At 38.8% G+C, this 17364-nt stretch overlaps 1 protein-coding gene and 1 non-coding gene across 2 annotated transcripts; both read right to left on the bottom strand.

Annotated features, from left to right (window-relative positions):
- Positions 1–13611: 13611 nt before the first annotated feature.
- Positions 13612–15612, bottom strand: LOC127812820 (zinc finger BED domain-containing protein RICESLEEPER 2-like). Its single transcript, XM_052353348.1, has 3 exons — positions 15398–15612; positions 13963–15307; positions 13612–13854 (listed from the first exon to the last, which is right to left on the bottom strand). The coding sequence occupies exons 1-3, from the start codon at positions 15610–15612 to the stop codon at positions 13612–13614; spliced, it is 1803 nt and encodes a 600-aa protein (XP_052209308.1).
- Positions 15613–15858: 246 nt separating this feature from the next.
- Positions 15859–15964, bottom strand: LOC127813789 (U6 spliceosomal RNA). The gene has a single exon (XR_008026195.1). It is a non-coding gene; the product is annotated as a U6 spliceosomal RNA (small nuclear RNA).
- Positions 15965–17364: the final 1400 nt, after the last annotated feature.

Genomic DNA, 17364 nt, shown 5'->3' with positions numbered 1-17364 from the left:
CGACCAGAGATCCGTCATGCCATGGCTGGTATTGAGGCCCCTGACTTCCCTACGGCTGTTCAGCGAGCCCACGCGGTGGAGAGGGATCGATTGGAGGCCCGAGCAGAGCAGTTAGTCTTGAAGGGTGCAGGGAGCAGCAGTAAGAAGAGGAAGTGGGATGCAGGCAGCCAGAGTTCGGGGTTTCCACAGTGCCGGCAGTGCGGGCAGAGACACCAGGGGCAGTGTCGGGAGGTACGTCGAGATGTATGTTATCGCTGTGGTCAGCCGGGGCATTTGAAGAGAGACTGTCCGCAGGCGCCTAGACCGACTACACCAGCCCCACCAGCTACACCGGCCACAGGGCAGGAGATTATTTGTTTTCGCTGTGGACAGAGGGGCCACCGAGCGAACAGGTGCTCCCAGCCAGCACAGAGTGGAGGGCCACGGACTGGAGGTGTGGGGCCCAGACCAGCTCAGAGACAGTCTGCACCTAGGGCGCAGGGTTCAGGAGCGCCATTACCTCTTCCAGCAGCACAGCGCCCGGGACCTATAGAGAGAGTTCAGATGCAGGGACAGGCATTTGCAGTGTCAGCGGCCGAGGCAGCTGAGAGCAGTGATATAGTGCAAGGTATACTTTCTCTCTATGGCCATGACGTACGTGCCCTATTTGATACAGGTTCCACCCACTCTTTCATAGCACCCCATTTGTTACATAAGATCCCAATCCCGTGTAACCCCTTACCATATGATTTATCTATTTCGACACCGGGAAGGACGGTGTTGTTGGGGAGTGAGATGGTCAGGGATTGCGAGATAGGGATTTATGACCAGGTATTTGTGGGGGATCTTGTTGTTTTGGCGATCCAGGATTTTGACTTACTGTTGGGTATGGATTGGCTCTCTCGGCACTATGCTCGGGTTGATTGTCGTCGGAAGGTAATTTCATTTGAGCATCCGGGGAGACCAGTTGTTACATACCGGGGTGTGAAACCAGTGGTGACTACGCCGATGATATCGGTTATGCACGCCGAGAGACTTATTCGACGTGGGTGTGAAGCCTACTTTGCGTTCGTGACCGTGATAGCGGGGGAGAAGAAGGAGTTGGCTGCCTATCCTGTGGTGCGAGACTTTCCAGATGTGTTCCCAGATGAGTTGCCGGGACTACCACCGCACCGAGAGATTGATTTTGCCGTCGATCTGATGCCAGGTACGCAGCCTATTTCCAAGACTCCTTACCGTATGGCTGCCAATGAACTGAAAGAACTCAAGGTGCAATTGCAAGATCTTTTGGAGAAAGGTTTTATTCGGCCGAGCACATCGCCGTGGGGGGCCCCAGTATTATTTGTGCGCAAGAAGGACGGGTCTATGCGACTTTGTATAGATTACCGACAGCTTAATCAGGTAACAATCAAGAATAAGTACCCCCTACCCCGTGTGGATGATTTACTAGATCAGTTGCGTGGTGCATCGATGTTTTCCAAGATAGATTTGCGGTCAGGTTATCATCAGGTGCGAGTCAGAGATGAGGATGTTGCGAAGACCGCATTTCGTACATGTTACGGCCATTATGAGTTTGTGGTCATGCCATTTGGGCTGACCAATGCACCTGCAGTGTTCATGGATCTGATGAATAGGGTGTTCAAAGAATATCTGGATTCCTTTGTCATAGTTTTTATTGACGACATCCTAATTTACTCACCGAACCCTGAGACACACGAGGTGCATCTGAGCGTGGTTTTGCAGAAGCTCAGAGAGGAGCAGTTATATGCCAAGTTTTCGAAATGTGAGTTTTGGCAGACCCGAGTGGTATTCTTAGGACATGTGGTCTCAGGAGAGGGTATCTCAGTAGACCCAGAGAAGACTAAAGCCGTGATGGATTGGCCGAGACCAATGACAGTGACAGAGATTCGGAGTTTTCTTGGCCTTGCTGGGTACTATCGACGATTCATAGAAGCTTTTGCACGGCTTGCATCGCCCCTGACGAAGTTGACAAGGAAAGGCGTCAGATTTATTTGGGACGAGTCTTGTGAGAGGTCTTTCCAGGAGTTAAAGCGGCGTTTGACTTCGGCGCCAGTACTGACGATACCCAGGTGTGGTGAGTTATTTACTGTTTACAGTGATGCCTCGTATGCAGGGTTGGGATGTGTTTTGATGCAGGACGGCCGAGTGAATGCTTATGCATCCAGACAGTTGAAGAGGCACGAAGAGAATTATCCCACACATGATCTGGAGTTGGCGGCTGTCGTGTTTGCCTTGAAGATTTGGAGGCATTATCTTTATGGTGAGAGAGTCCAGATATATACAGATCACAAGAGTCTCAAGTATTTATTTTCTCAGAAGGAACTTAATATGAGACAACGCCGTTGGTTGGAGCTGCTTAAGGACTATGATTGCGAGATCCTCTATCACCCAGGTAAAGCCAATGTGGTAGCAGATGCACTGAGTCGCCGTGGAGCATCAGTTGCAGCTATGATGGTGCAGGAGTGGTTCTTACTGAAGCAGATGAGCGATCTTACTATCTCTGTGGCACCCGACAATCCTACACTCTATTGTGCTGCCATGAGTATCCATTCAGATCTAGAGGGTCAGATTCGCGATCGACAGCGACAGGATGTGGAGCTTGGTGAGATTATGGCTGATATGGAGAGATTTGGCCCATTGGGGTACAGCCAGAGGGATGATGGTTTGCTATTATTCCATGGGCGGATTTGTGTGCCGAGTGACGGTGATATCAAGCAGAGGATCCTAGAGGAAGCTCATCGTTCTCCCTATACTATCCATCCTGGAGCGACGAAGATGTATCAGGGCTTACGGCGTCAGTATTGGTGGAGCAGCATGAAGAGGAGCGTAGCAGAATTTGTATCGCGATGTTTAGTGTGCCAGCAGGTTAAGGCTGAGCACCAGAGGCCCGCAGGATTGTTACGACCTTTATCTGTGCCGGAGTGGAAGTGGGAGCGCATAGCTATGGATTTTGTCTCAGGATTGCCACGATCCAGCCGGGGGTACGACTCGATATGGGTAATTATTGATCGGTTGACTAAATCAGCGCACTTCTTACCTGTCAAGAAGACCTATCCTATTCATCGATTGGCCAAGCTATACATTGATGAGGTGGTGAGACTGCACGGAGTCCCAGCTAGTATTGTGTCAGACAGGGATCCTCGGTTTACCTCACGATTTTGGGAGGCGTTGCAGAGTGCTATGGGGACCCAGCTGACTTTCAGTACAGCCTTCCATCCTCAGACTGACGGGCAGTCGGAGCGGACCATTCGGACTTTGGAGGATATGCTCCGCGCCTGTGTACTGGACTTTCATGGGAGCTGGGATGACCATTTGTCGTTGGTGGAGTTTGCTTACAATAATAGCTTCCAGGCCAGCATTGGGATGGCACCATTTGAGGCATTATATGGGCGGCCGTGTAGGTCACCGCTTTGCTGGACCGAGACTGGGGAACGAGCGTTACTTGGACCGGAGTTGGTGGAGCAGACGACAGAAAAGATCCAGTTGATTCGGGCTAGGATGAAGGCAGCTCAGGATCGTCAGAAGAGTTATGCTGATAGACGACGCTGAGATTTGGAGTTTGATGTGGGTGATCATGTTTTCCTTCGAGTTATGCCGATGAGAAGTGTTCGACGCTTCGGAGTATCTGGCAAGTTGAGTCCTCGCTATGTGGGACCGTTCGAGATATTGGAGCGAGTCGGATCGTTGGCATACCGATTAGCTTTACCCCCTCAGCTAGCCCATGTACATGATGTCTTTCATGTTTCTATGCTCCGCAAGTATGTGGCAGATCCCGGGCATGTCATTGATTATCATCCGCTTGTGGTGCAAGAGGACGCGTCGTACATCGAGTTGCCTACCAGCATCGTGGATCGGAAAGAAAAAGTGCTCCGAAGCCGTACGATTCCCTATGTAAAGGTCCAGTGGCAGCGACATACCCCTGAGGAGGCTACTTGGGAGCTAGAGGAGGACATGAGGCGACTTCATCCTCAGTTGTTTGCCTAGCCAGGTACGAATTTCGGGGACGAAATTCTTGTAAGGAGGGGAGAATTTGTAACGTACCGTGAATCATAATTTAATTTAATTATTAGTTTATTATGTTAACTTAATTTAAAGTGGTCACTTATATATATTTAGTTGATATTAACAATAATGTGAAGTATAGGAATCATTATATTAATAAACATAATAATAATAAATTATTATTAAGGCTTAGGAAGTTTCATGGAATGTTTAAGGATTTAGAGGTTCAATGTATAAGTTAAGGGAAAGAATTGAGTGGCGTGCGTGAAGTGGTGGGAATTAATAAAGGCAGCCTTAATTAACATTTAAAATTGAAGTGGGATGCTAATTTAAATGAAGATGCAGCCAGTATGGGTGGCACGCGGGCATGTGAAGGCGGGCGCGGATGCGGGTTCGAGACGCAGGCGGGGCTGCGCACGCAAGGTTGGAAATTGGTTGAGTTTTAATCAACTAATTGGCGCCCAAAACGGCGCCGTTTTGGGTTAGAGGCGGTGGCTTCCCAGCAGTAGCCACGTGGCCACATTCTGGCCGCTTCTTTTGGCCAATTTAAGGCCGCTTTTCTGCTCAACTTTTACAGCACGAGCAGTGAGCAATTTCAGAAGAATCCAGCGAGCGCGCGATCGTGAATTTGAGAGACTTTGGGCTTCAAATCAGAATTAAATCAAGTTTAATCAGTGAATTGATTATCCAGGTATGTAAACAAGCTAGTAATAAATATTCTGTACGGTCAGAATTTCTTTTAGAGCCCAATTTTATTAATTTTGGCAAATAATTGGGATATTGCAGTTTGTATAATTTTTACTGCTTTTGGATCCAACGAGCCTAAGGATATCTCTGATAAGGCAAGTTCTTCTTACCTATCTCGACGTTTCTGTCGTTGGCGATTTATTGGGCCTCCCTTCATTTGTTTCAGCGATTAATTAATTATGAAGTTTTTAAACGGTTAGTTTACGATTTAATTTATTAAATGGATCTCGTGGGTTTTATTCGTTGGTTGCCTACGGGGGTTTGTGCCACCCCCCTGCCTGTTGGGAATGATGCCGTACTCACCCGGGACTAGGTTCTTAGCGGTTCGGGTATTAATTGGATTTTTGGTTATTTTCTGGCTGGAACGGTTGTGCAGTGGGGGCTAGGATCGGCGGTTCGGTGACGGAGTGACTGTCGTACGGACTACCTTAGGCCGCCGGCGAGTCTCTCCTACCCACTGACCGTTGACCGGTGCCAGGCACTGCTAACTTGCTTAGCCGTTATGTGATTATAGCATGCTTGCTTATATTTTATTCTCGTTGCATGGCTTGATGTGTACATGGGTACGGGCTCATGTTGGGATTAACATGATTTGGTTATGCTTGGTCACGGGCATTTTAGCTTGATTATGATGCATCCAGCACGGGCATATGCATCGTGTGTGGCTTACTATATGGGCGGAGCATGGCCTGATGCTTGGACGTATGGGCGCCTGGTATCACGTTGATGCTCACTACGCCATTGCATTTTATGTGCATTGCATGGCTACTGATAGTATTTAGTTCTCGGACGGGAGTACCGTTCCGAGGGAGCCTATGGCTCGGTTGTCGGGAGTACCGACGTGGATACGGGTGACGGGAGTACCGCCCCGGGACAATGCGCACAGGTTTGTTGAGGATATTGTTGCCTTTCAGGGCAGCGGCAGGTTGGTATGGGACTTGGGTGCCAGGTGTCTTGTGTGGGCCCCAAGGACCGGTATGTGCTCTTACTATACTGCACTGTTGTGTTGTAACGTCTCATGACTTGTGTGTACTTGTGGGGCTGTGTTTGGGATGGTCTCTTCTTTTATTTATAGCCTTTCATTTCTTATAAACTTGCTGAGTCTTGCGACTCACCTTGCTTTCCATCATTCCAGGTAAGGGTAAAGCAAAGGCCGAGGGCGAGGATCGTTCCACTTAGCAGTCGGCCGCGTTGGTAAGGTGTACAGTTAGTTGCCCCCATCATCTCTGATGTTTTGCTAGAGACGCTGTCTTTTATTTTTGACTGTGCCAGGTTATCATTTGTACCTCCTATTGTTGGCACAGGGTCTGTATGTATTTTTATATACTCCATGACCGCTGTATCAGCGGGGTGCTTGTGGGCATGCATGTTTACCGTTTTTCTTCCGCTGTTAAATTTCTTATTTATGCATGCCAAGGCATTTTTGTCTTTTGTCTATTCCTCTTCCCTTCTGTGAGCGCACTCGTTCGGATAGACCGGGTGGTTGGGATATCCGAGCGGGGGTGCTTACACCTAAGGTGCACTAAGATGTATAAGAGTGTTAGAACTTGAGGTGTAAGGTGCAAGGCGCAAGGTGAGACATGTATTTGGTGGAAGGAGGCGCATGCTAACTAATATATATATATATATATATATATGTTCTAGTTGAATAATAAGATATAAAATATGTCATAACTCCTAATAACATATTCACAAACATGTTATTAAGAAAATTAAAAATTCATTATATACAAACTAAAAAAATATTAAAACAAATTACATACCAGTAAATTTTAGCAAATTGCATTCCATCATATTTTAGCAACCGCGTATATAATTAAGTATCACAAAAGTTAAAAATTTTGTAAGAAAAGTCTTTAACTCAATTTAAATTAAATCTTTATAATTTATAAGTTTTAAATCCTAATTAAGATTAACTAATTATGAAGATGATATAGTAAATTTGAAGGAAGAGATGCACTTAGGGATGACAATTGCAACCGAAACCGTGGGAAACTGAACCAAAACCGAATCGGTCAATGCGGTTAAAAATCGTTTGACTGGGTAATGGTTTGGTTTGCGAAAAAATCGAACGTTATTTCAATGGGTATGGTTTTCACTAAAATCAAACTAAAACCCGAACCGAAACCTAACCGAATGGTGGGTAACCGAACCAAATCGAACCAAATATATATATAATATTATATATAATATAATATGTATATATAATATATATATATTATATACAACCAGCCCACCCGAGCCTAGCCTAGCCCATCCCAGCCCACTTGCTGCTGCAAACCCTTCTCTCATTCTTTTCTCATTCCTTTCTCGACCTTGCTCTAGCTCTCTCTAACCCTCGCTGCCTCTCACTCTCTACCTCATTTCTCTTGCTCATCCGCGCGCCCTCGCTTTCTACATCTCTCTTGCTCTCGCTCGCCCTCATTGGATCTCTCTTGCTCTGGCTAGGGCTCGGCCCCTCTTGCTCTCGCTCACCCTCGATCTCTCTCACCCTTGCTGCCTCATTTCTCTTGCTCGTTCGCGCGCTCTCGCCCTCGCTCTCTGCATCTCTCTTGCTCTCGCTCGCCCTCGATCTCTCTCACCCTCGCTGCCTCTCGCTCTCGACCTCTTTTGCCCTCGCTCGCCATTGCTCTCTACCTCTCTCTTGCTCTTGCTCACCCTCGCTGGCCCTCTCTTGCTCTCACTCTCCCTCGCTCTATGACTTTCTTGCTCTCGCTCACCCTCGCCTCTTGCTCGACCCCTCTCGCTCTTGCCGGCCCTTGCTGCCTCTTGATTCTTGCCCTCGCTCGCTCTCTGCCTCTCGGCTATCTCCCTTTAGGTAGTTTTTCTATTTTTTAGCAATATTTTTTTTACTTGTTTATGCTTGAATCTTGATTTGTTGTTGAAGTTGTTGTCATTTTGATTTAGGTAGTTTTTCTATTTTTCAGCAATATTTTTTTTACTTATTTATGCTTGATTTGTTTTGTTGTTGAAGTTGTTGTCATTTTGATTTAGGTAGTTTTTCTATTTTTCAGCAATATTTTTTTTACTTGTTTATGCTTGATTTGTTATTGAAGTTGTTGTCATTTTGATTTAGGTAGTTTTTACATAATATGGCATGCTCGCAAAGTGGCAGCACACAACAATGTTTTGTGAGTGGATCTTCGTCCGGTGAACAAACTCATCAATCAATACCGGTGGAGAGTTCTCAAGAGGTAAATGCTTTTGATAAGGAAATTGGTGGTAGGACTAGAAGTGATGTATGGAAACATTTTCAAAGAGTGATCATTAATAAAGAAATTAAGTCCCAATGCAACTATTGTAAGAAATTACTTGCGGGGAAATTAACGAATGGTACATCAACTATGAAGCAACATCTCAATAGGTGTCCTAAGAGAAAATTGATAGGAGATATAAGACAAATGTTTATAAAATCTGATTTGAAATGAGAGATCTCTTTTGGTCCATATGATGGAAAAAAAGGAAGAGAAAAATTAGGAAAGATGATCATTATGCATGATTATCCTCTTTTGATGGTGGAGCATAGTGGATTCAAAGATTTCACAAGTATCATTCAACCTCTTTTCAAGTGTCCTTCTCATAATACTTTGAAGAATGATATCATGATGATTTACAGTGAAGAGAGGGATAAAGTGATGAGTTTGATTGAAAACATTGACATTAGGGTGGCTATTACAACGGACATGTGGACTTTTAGTAACCAAAAAAAGGGGTTTTATAGCTGTTACAGCACATTTCATTGATAAGTCTTGGACATTGCATAGCAAAATTTTGAGGTATGACAAGTATTTTTTAACTTAGTATATTGTTTTATTGTTGTTAAATTTGATAATTGTAGTTTTAAACTTTAAGTTTACTGATAATTTATAATTGTATGTCATTTAGGTTTATCTATGTCCCTTGCCCTCATACAAGTGATGTGTTGATCGATGTGTTAATTGATGTTATGCTTGGGTGGAATGTGGACTCAAGATTATCCACAATTATAGTGGATAATTGCTCTACCAATGATAGTATGATTGATAAGATTAAAGCAAAATTAAATGTTGAATGTCTTTTGAATGGTGGATCTTTATTGCATATGCGTTGTTCTACCCATATCTTGAATCTTATTGTTAAGATTGGTTTAGATATGATTAAGCATGACATTGATAATGTGAGGGAAAGTGTAGTTTTTTGGACAGTATCTCCAAAAAGAATAGAAAAGTTTGAGGAAGTTTGTCGACAAATGAAAGTGTCTTGTGTTAAAAAGTTGGGTTTGGATTATCCTACTAGATGGAACTCTACTTATGTGATGCTTAAAACTGCTTTGGTTTACAAGTATGTGTTTCCTCGACTTAAATTGTTTGAATCACAATATAAGAATGTGCCAAGTGAGAAAGATTGGAAACTGCAAATGATGTTTGCGATAGATTGGAGTTGTTTTATAATGTAATTAAGTTGTTTTTTGGGACAAAATATCCAATTGCTAATATGTACTTTTCAATAATTTGTAAGATTAAGTTAACATTGAATGAGTGGGTCATGTCTCTCAATGAAGTGATTAGTACAATGGCAAAAAGTATGTCAGATAAGTTTAATGCATATTGGAATGTGATTCATAAGTTGATGGGTGTTGTTGCTGTAACGCTCCGTTTTTCGAGCGCGTTAAAACTTAAGATAATTCTGGGATAATAAATTTTTTTTTCAATACTACTAAAACTAAATCGTATTATTGCTTTTATCCATCCCAAAATTTTCATACATTTATTTCGAGAAAGAATTACATAAACATCAATAGTGGAAACAAGAATTGAACCTAATATCATAACATTAATCATAAATCAGTTCTTTACATCACGGGAACATAAATTTCTCAACATGACTTAATACATAACATAAGTTCTCAACTAACATTAACCCTAAATAAGGTTTTACATCATCATTTCTCAAACGTTCAGAATTCAAAGTAGCAGGACATAAATACATGAGCTACATAACATACATTCAACTGATCATACAACTCATTATGTACTTTGCTAAGTGCCATTACATGCCTCATTCATCCTCGTTTCTGCTACAATCTTCTTTTGGAACGTTTGAATATTCCAGAGGCAAAACCCAAGTTAGATGATGAACCATCTAAGTAAGAGAACAAAACATTTAATGCTCATGTATGTATGCAATGCACATAACATCATAACTCTCATGTTTAGGTTGACTGCACCTTAAGATTACCCATCATTTTTCTAGTCTCCCTGCCAGATTGAGGTGTATGGGTGCACCCTTGGCAAAGTAACGGAGCCAGTACCTAATCCCAAACCCATGCAACGTATGACCGTGAATCTCATCATGCTCATATGCATATTTCATCATCAAACATGTAAATGCAAACTACATGACATACTCATATCAAGGCATGACAACATGATAAAATTATTTACTTAAAATCAGATTTTGGGGTCAAACAACTTACAAACTAAACATTTTCATAAAACTAAATTTGGTTGGGAAGTATCACTTACCTTGCAAAAAGATAATTTTACTCCTGACATAATTTTGCCTCAAAATTCGTATCGAACTTCCAATCATACTCAATTATGAACTTTGACGTATCCTGGGTATCATAATTACTTAAGAAAATTAGATTTATAATTTTCTCTAATTTTTCTAATTTCTCTCATTTTCTCCTATTATTTCCTCCAAATTATGAAATAAATAGATTCTCATAAAATTTTCTCAATTTCTCTCCACAATAATTCCTAAAACAATATTCCTAAACCTCATAAATTTCCTCATAATTTTCAGAATGCATATTCTATTTATTTCTCACTTTCTCTTTGATTTTCAAGCATCTATTGCCTCAAAAATTTATAATAAATACCAATCATGCATTTCTCTTCCAATTTCATCATCAAAAATTCTAAAATATCATTTTTATATTTTTGAAATTTTTCAAGAAATTTTTTAAGATAACTCACCTTCCCACGGAGCGATTCGGTATTCTTTTATATTGCGACGAATCCTCGATTTGCGCATCCAACAATACCTTTTACCACAAATTTTCACACAAACTATTAAACCCAGTCTATAAGATTTTTCTAGAAATTATTTTTGGTATTTTTTTTCTCTCTCTCTCTCTCTATTTTTTTTCTTTCTCTTTTTCAAATCTCTTTCTCACTCTCAAATCTTTCTTTCAACCTTTCTTCTTCTAATTTAAGTGTTCAAATCTTTCAAGTTTCCTCTATTTATAGGAGGTTGAATTAAACTTAACATAATTGTAGTGACCCACTATCTTTAATTATTTTTCACTAAATCTAACTAAAAATCTTTAATTATTTATCCATACCTTACTTTGTCTCCCACATTTCTCAATTATTTCACCCATTATTTTTTATTATTTATCCACACCTTACTGTGTCTCCCATATTTCTCAATTATTTCACTCTTCATCTTTAATTATTTTGTCATATTTCTTAATTATTTTTCACTAAATCTCACTCATAATCTTTAATTATTTGTCAACACCCTACTTTATCTCCAACATTTCTCAATTATTTCACTCATTGTCTTTGATTATTTGCCCACACCTTAATTTATCTCCCATATTTCTCAATTATTTTACCCATTATCTTTAATTATTTTGTCATTTTTCTTAATTATTTTTCACTAAATCCCACTCATAATCTTTAATTATTTATCCACACTCTACTTTGTTTCCAATATTTCTCAATTATTTCACTCATTATCTTCGATTATTTGTCCACACCTTAATTTGTCTCCCACATTTCTCAATTATTTCACCTACTATCTTTAATTATTTTGTCACCTTAATTATTTTTCACTAAATCTTTTTCTAAATAGATTATTCTTTTATTTAATTCATTAATTTTAAACATATTTTCTTAGCCTACTAATTAACCTATTTACTTAGCCTTTTATTTTTTTCAACTTAGCCCACTAACTCTAAGCCCATTTACTTAGTCTTTATTTTTCTAATTTAGCCCACTAACTTTAAGTCCATTTACTTAGTCTTTATTTTTCCAACTTAACTCACTAACTCTAAACCCATTAATTTTTGTTTTCAATTATAATCTCTAATTGATGTTAAAAATAAAAAATTAATTATTATTATTCTCAAAATACTAGAATATTATAACTGCAGTGTTAGATCCTAGATATAAGATGACTTTTCTTGATTTTTACTCTTCTAAGGTCTATCCTTATGACTATGATGAACAAATTAGCAGCATCAAGTACCTTTGTTATGATTTGATGGAGGAATATCACACTAAAAAGAACAAAGTGAATGATGTGAATAACCAAGAATATACATTGGATGGGAGCATCACTTTAAGAGAGAATTTCATTTCTTTTGATGATGAATATCAATATTTTCTTAAAAAGAGAAAAAGTACTAAGATTACTAGTTTCATAACTGAATTTAACCTTTACTTATATGAAGATGTTATAGTTGACAATGGACAGTTTGATATTTTACTTTGGTGGAAAGTGAATCGGGTGAAGTATCCTACCTTACAAACTATTGCAAGAGATATATTAGCCATTCCTGTATCTACTGTTGCTTCGGAGTCGTCATTCAGTTCTAGTGGGAAACTGGTGAGTCCTCATCGTAATCGACTTCATCCAAAGACAATAGAAGCATTGATATGTGCCCAAAGTTGGTTGTCAAATGAAGTGGAAAAAGGTGAATTTATTTCATTTACTAGTTATTTTTTATTATTAAGATTTTAAATTTTTTATATTAATTTACTTTTTATATTTATATTTTTGTTAGATGGAGTTGGCCCATTCATTTCAGATGGATATGCATCAATTTACGAAAAAGATATTAATGTTGTTGATGAAGGTATTAACTTTCGTAGCTAAATTTTTTTAGCTTAAATTATAATTTAATTATGCAAATATTAATTTAATGATCTTAACTGTAATGACCCTATCGTTCGATGCGGGATGTTACAGGTGGTATCAGAGCTGACCCTTGGAAAAGACGGTTCGATGAGGGCGAGGAGTGGCGCTGGGTAGGGCTGGCAATTCGAGTTGGCGGGTCATAATCGTGTCGTGTCAAGACACACGTATAACACGTATCAGGCTAACCCGAACACGACACGTTTAATAATCGTGTCAAATTTCTTAAACACGAACACGACACGTTTATTAAACGTGTAACACGACACGACCCGTTTAACCCGTTTAATTAAACGTGTCGTGTCGTGTCACCTGTTAACCTGTTTAACCCGTTTAATTAAACGTATCATATCGTGTCACTTGTTAACCTGTTTAACCCGTTTATCACACACGACACGACACGGTAACCCACTTATTAAACAGACATGACACGTTAACACGACACGACACGTTAACACGAATAAAAACCTATTAACACGAATAAAACACGTTTAACCTGTCAAAATATGAATATGAGTACTCAATAATCAACACATAATAAAAGTCATCTAATATGCAAAATAAAATATAGTCATCCAACAATAAAATAAAATACAGTCATCCAACAATAAAATAAAATACAGTCATCCAATAATAAAATAAAATGTTCTAAATTAGATATTACACAATCTAATCAACATTTAAAGAATTAGAGCATTGAATTGAATAAGTGTTTTCCTTAGAAATATCCAATTGAATGATATCTTCAGTTAGTTCCACCATATGTAACTCCGAATTTTCTGCAAGAAAAAAATTTATATGTTAATCATCAACTTTTTTCATTCATTAAAAGTAATGAAGAAAATAAAATAATAAATTTTGTAAAACAAACTAGAAAGAAATATCACCAATCTCTCCAAACATCCAATCTCTAGTGCATATGAGTGCTCCCACTATTTCAGGTTTAAGAGAACTTCAATACTGATCAAGGACTCGACCACCAGTACTGAAAGTGGACTCAGAAGCAACTGTGGAAACAGGAATACTCAAAATATCTCGAGCCATAAAAGCAAGTTCTGGATACCGATATTGATTTGCTTTCCAATAAGATAAAATATCCAAATTTTCTTCTTTATCAATGCTTGCCTCTTCCAAATATAAGTCCAACTGTGATTTTTGAGTTCGAGTTTGATCTTTACTTCGAAATGAATCAAATTGCTAATAAGTTAAAACATGAAAATAATTAATAATAAGTACTTACAACCACATGTAAACGAAAAGGAATGGAAGCAACCTAATTAATAAGTAGGAAAAATAATATATTACCTTAAACAAACCCTTTTTAAATGATGACTCTTCTTGGTTGGAATCACTATCCTTGCTTTGAGAGGTTGGAGTAGGAGACGGAGACACTTTGTACTCATCATAAATTTCATGCAACTTTGAACTGACATTGTCAAATTGTGGTGAGTCAACTCCATACATTTTTTCATAAGCCCAATTCACAAATTGAAGTTTGTATCGGGGATCTAGTATCACTGCAATGGCTAAAATCATACTAAATTCAGACCAATATTTTTCAAACTTTGCCATCATCAAATTAGCCATATTTTTCAAGTACACATCTTCTGAATCCATGTGCTCTTTCAACATCATGTATGCCGTAAAGACAGAAGGAAAGTACAAGTTAGCAGTAGGATACTTTATCCCCGAAAACACACAAGTAATGTCATAAAAGACACTCAAGAAACTGCTGATTTTCTTAACTCTATCCCATTCAAATTGAGATGGACAATTCTTATAATTTGAATCACTTATTTCTAAGTGGTTGAAGGCCCGTCTGTAGAAAAGAGCACTCTCAAGCATAAGATAAGTAGAATTCCACCTTGTAGGAACATCTTGTCTCAAACCCTTCTTAGCATTCAAAGACAAAAACTTCACACATTCTAAAAATTTCTGTTTTCTCACTTGGGATCCTCTAACATACTTAATACTTTCCCTAACTTTGTGAATAGAATCATCAATTTCTTTCAATCCCTCTTGCACCACCAAATTCAAAACATGAGCACGACATCTAAGATGAAAAAATTCTCCTTTACAGACAAATGGCTTTTTTAAGTTCAAATTCTTTTTCAATAAGCTAACAAAAACATCATTAGCTGAAGCATTGTCCAAAGTAACACAAAATATTTTCTTCTCTATTCCCCAATCTGATTCTAAAATCAAACCAACCTTTTCACTCAAAGCTACACCACTATGTGGAGGTGGCATAAAAGAAAAATTCAATATTTTTTTCTGCAAAACCCAATCATTATCAATAAAATGGACAGTAACAGCAATATACCCATCTGTAGTGATAGAAGTCCACAAATCAGAAGTCAAACACAACCTTCCTGGTGCCTCTTTAAGTACACATTTCAGCTTATCCTTCTCCTTCTTATACATTTTTAGCAAATCAGACTTCAAAGTATTTCTAGAGACAAGTGTAGCATTAGGATTAAGGTAAGAACAAAATGCCCTAACACCAACATACTCAACAAAGGACAATGGCAAATCATGCATAACAATGGCAGCCACAACCAGCTCTCTAAACTTATCAGGATCAAATTTGGTGCACCTCATTGACATATCTTTGTTCAACAACAATTGTCCAATATCAGCAATGTCTTTTCTAACACAAGTTTCACTATGGCGTTTAAGATTACCTGTCCCATACTTGCTTTCACAAATAAATATGGCACCGCATTTCTTACATTTTCACCTTTGCTTTCCATCCACCGATTTCTCTATTAGTTTATCAAAAAACATCCACACTTGTGAAGTTAACTTCCTCTTGCGCTTTCCTTTACTATCCATTTTTGAAGTTCCATCAACTTTTAATTCTTCTAGCTCAATCACATTATCATCATCTTCATGTGTGCCTAATGAAGAAACAGACTGTGACTCAAGATTAACTTGAATGCCATCAGGATCCATCTGCATATAGACATGACCTCGTACTAAATGTTTATTTAAAGAATGGCATTTAAAGAATAAGTTCTTCCAAATGGATACCCATGAATCCCATGACTTAGCATCCATACAAGTAATTTCAAGCACACTATGCAATTTATCTTTCCACCATCAGATTGCCAAGGAAAGAAAAAATAAAAACAAGTGAATCTGCCATTTTATGTGATAATAAGATTCCATTAAAGCTAAAAGGAATTTTTTTTTTATAACTAAAATTTGGTCCATTTCTCAATTTGTGCATGTCATCCTTGTGCAAGGGCCATGTTAATGTTCTCTATATTGGTCCAATTTAATAAGATACGACACAGAGAATAGAACCAATTGTGCCAACCAAAAGGAAATCAGAGATTTAATCATTTTCAAACTTCCCAATTTTCCTAGGAATTCACCTCAACAACATCGCCCAGAAAAATTTTCTACAAAATCACACATGGCAGAGAATTTCCATGAATTTTAAACCCATCAAATTTCAGAAACCAAATAACTAGTAAAATACCCTTTTCTGGTTTGAAATATCAAATACCTACAGAAATTGAAACGATTCAATTAAAAAGAAAAGGCTTATCTTAATTAACTACCAAACTGACTAGAACAAATGGAATCATCAAACTCTTAACCAAAGACTAAAGAGGGACGACTCGAGGCAAAGAGGGAAATCGAAAGGGGGGAGTTTAGCCTTACGGTTTCTTGAGGCAGCTGCGATGATGACTGGAGGCGGATCAGGAGGCGGTGACGGCGACCGAAGGCGGGAGACGAAGGCGGCAGCGACGACCCGAGGCGGGAGACAAAGGCGGCGGTGAAGACCCGAGGCGGGAGATGAAGGCGGAAGAGGAGATAGAGGCAGCGAGGCGAGCAGGCGAGGACGAGCCACCGCCGACCGAGCAGCGAGCGATGGTGAAGGTGAGCAGCCGACGACGATGGAGAGGGCGAGGTGCGACGGAGCGAGAGAGGTAGGGCTAGCCGGCTAGGGCAACGAATGAAAGAAAGGGAGAGAGAAGGCGCCGACAGTGGGGGGGAAGAATTAGAGAAAAAGGGGGGGGAGTTTAGGGAATTAGGGTTTCGGGAATAAGGAAATTGGGTGGGGGGGTGAATTTGGTTTTTATTTTTATTTTTTGAAATATTTATTTGTTAAATATAAATAATATTATTAATTATTTGATTAAAATTCATTAAAATAATTTATAATTATGATAATTAATAAAATAATAATCTAAAATATGGTTTGTTGCAACTTTACTCGTTCTTTGAATTTTGCACGAAAAAAATTTATGATTGGTAGAAAAAATATATATTTTGTGACAAAATTTAATCTATCATGATTATTTTACCATAATAGGCTAAAATTCTTACAATGCTCTTAGTTTATGAATCCATTTTGTAAAGTTTAGAATTCTTAATATGGTTTTTTTTTTAATCTTTATACATTTAGTTATTTTTTAGTTATCATTATAATTTATAGATGTAACTGAGTTGATAGTTATAAATTAAATAAAAAAATAATTATTATAATTTTTTTTTATTAAATTCAAATTAGATTTGACCATAGTGCTAATATCTCATCATTGTTGATTGGAGATCAAATTTAGAGAAATGATATAACATCAATTAATAATTGCCCAAATGAATTTAGTGACTCTTTAATCGCCCGTGATCTTTAACGTGATCCAAACTCAAATTAGAGTTCCGAACTTCCCATCATCACAGATAACGTCTTAC

This window comes from Diospyros lotus, chromosome 11 (assembly GCF_014633365.1).
Source record: "Diospyros lotus cultivar Yz01 chromosome 11, ASM1463336v1, whole genome shotgun sequence".
In the NCBI taxonomy this organism is placed as follows: Eukaryota; Viridiplantae; Streptophyta; class Magnoliopsida; order Ericales; family Ebenaceae; genus Diospyros; species Diospyros lotus.
This window is presented reverse-complemented; position numbering and strand designations above follow the sequence as displayed.

Bases quoted from the DNA above. Each gene is read 5' to 3' on its own strand.
- LOC127812820 (XM_052353348.1), bottom strand. From the start codon at position 15,612: ATGGATCCTGATGGCATTCAAGTTAATCTTGAGTCACAGTCTGTTTCT. The intron at 15,308-15,397 runs GTGAAAATGTAA...AACTTGTGTTAG, and splicing joins TCGGTGGATGGAAAGCAAAG to AAAAGACATTGCTGATATTG. The intron at 13,855-13,962 runs GTAATATATTAT...TTAACTTATTAG, and splicing joins TTAAAAAGGGTTTGTTTAAG to CAATTTGATTCATTTCGAAG.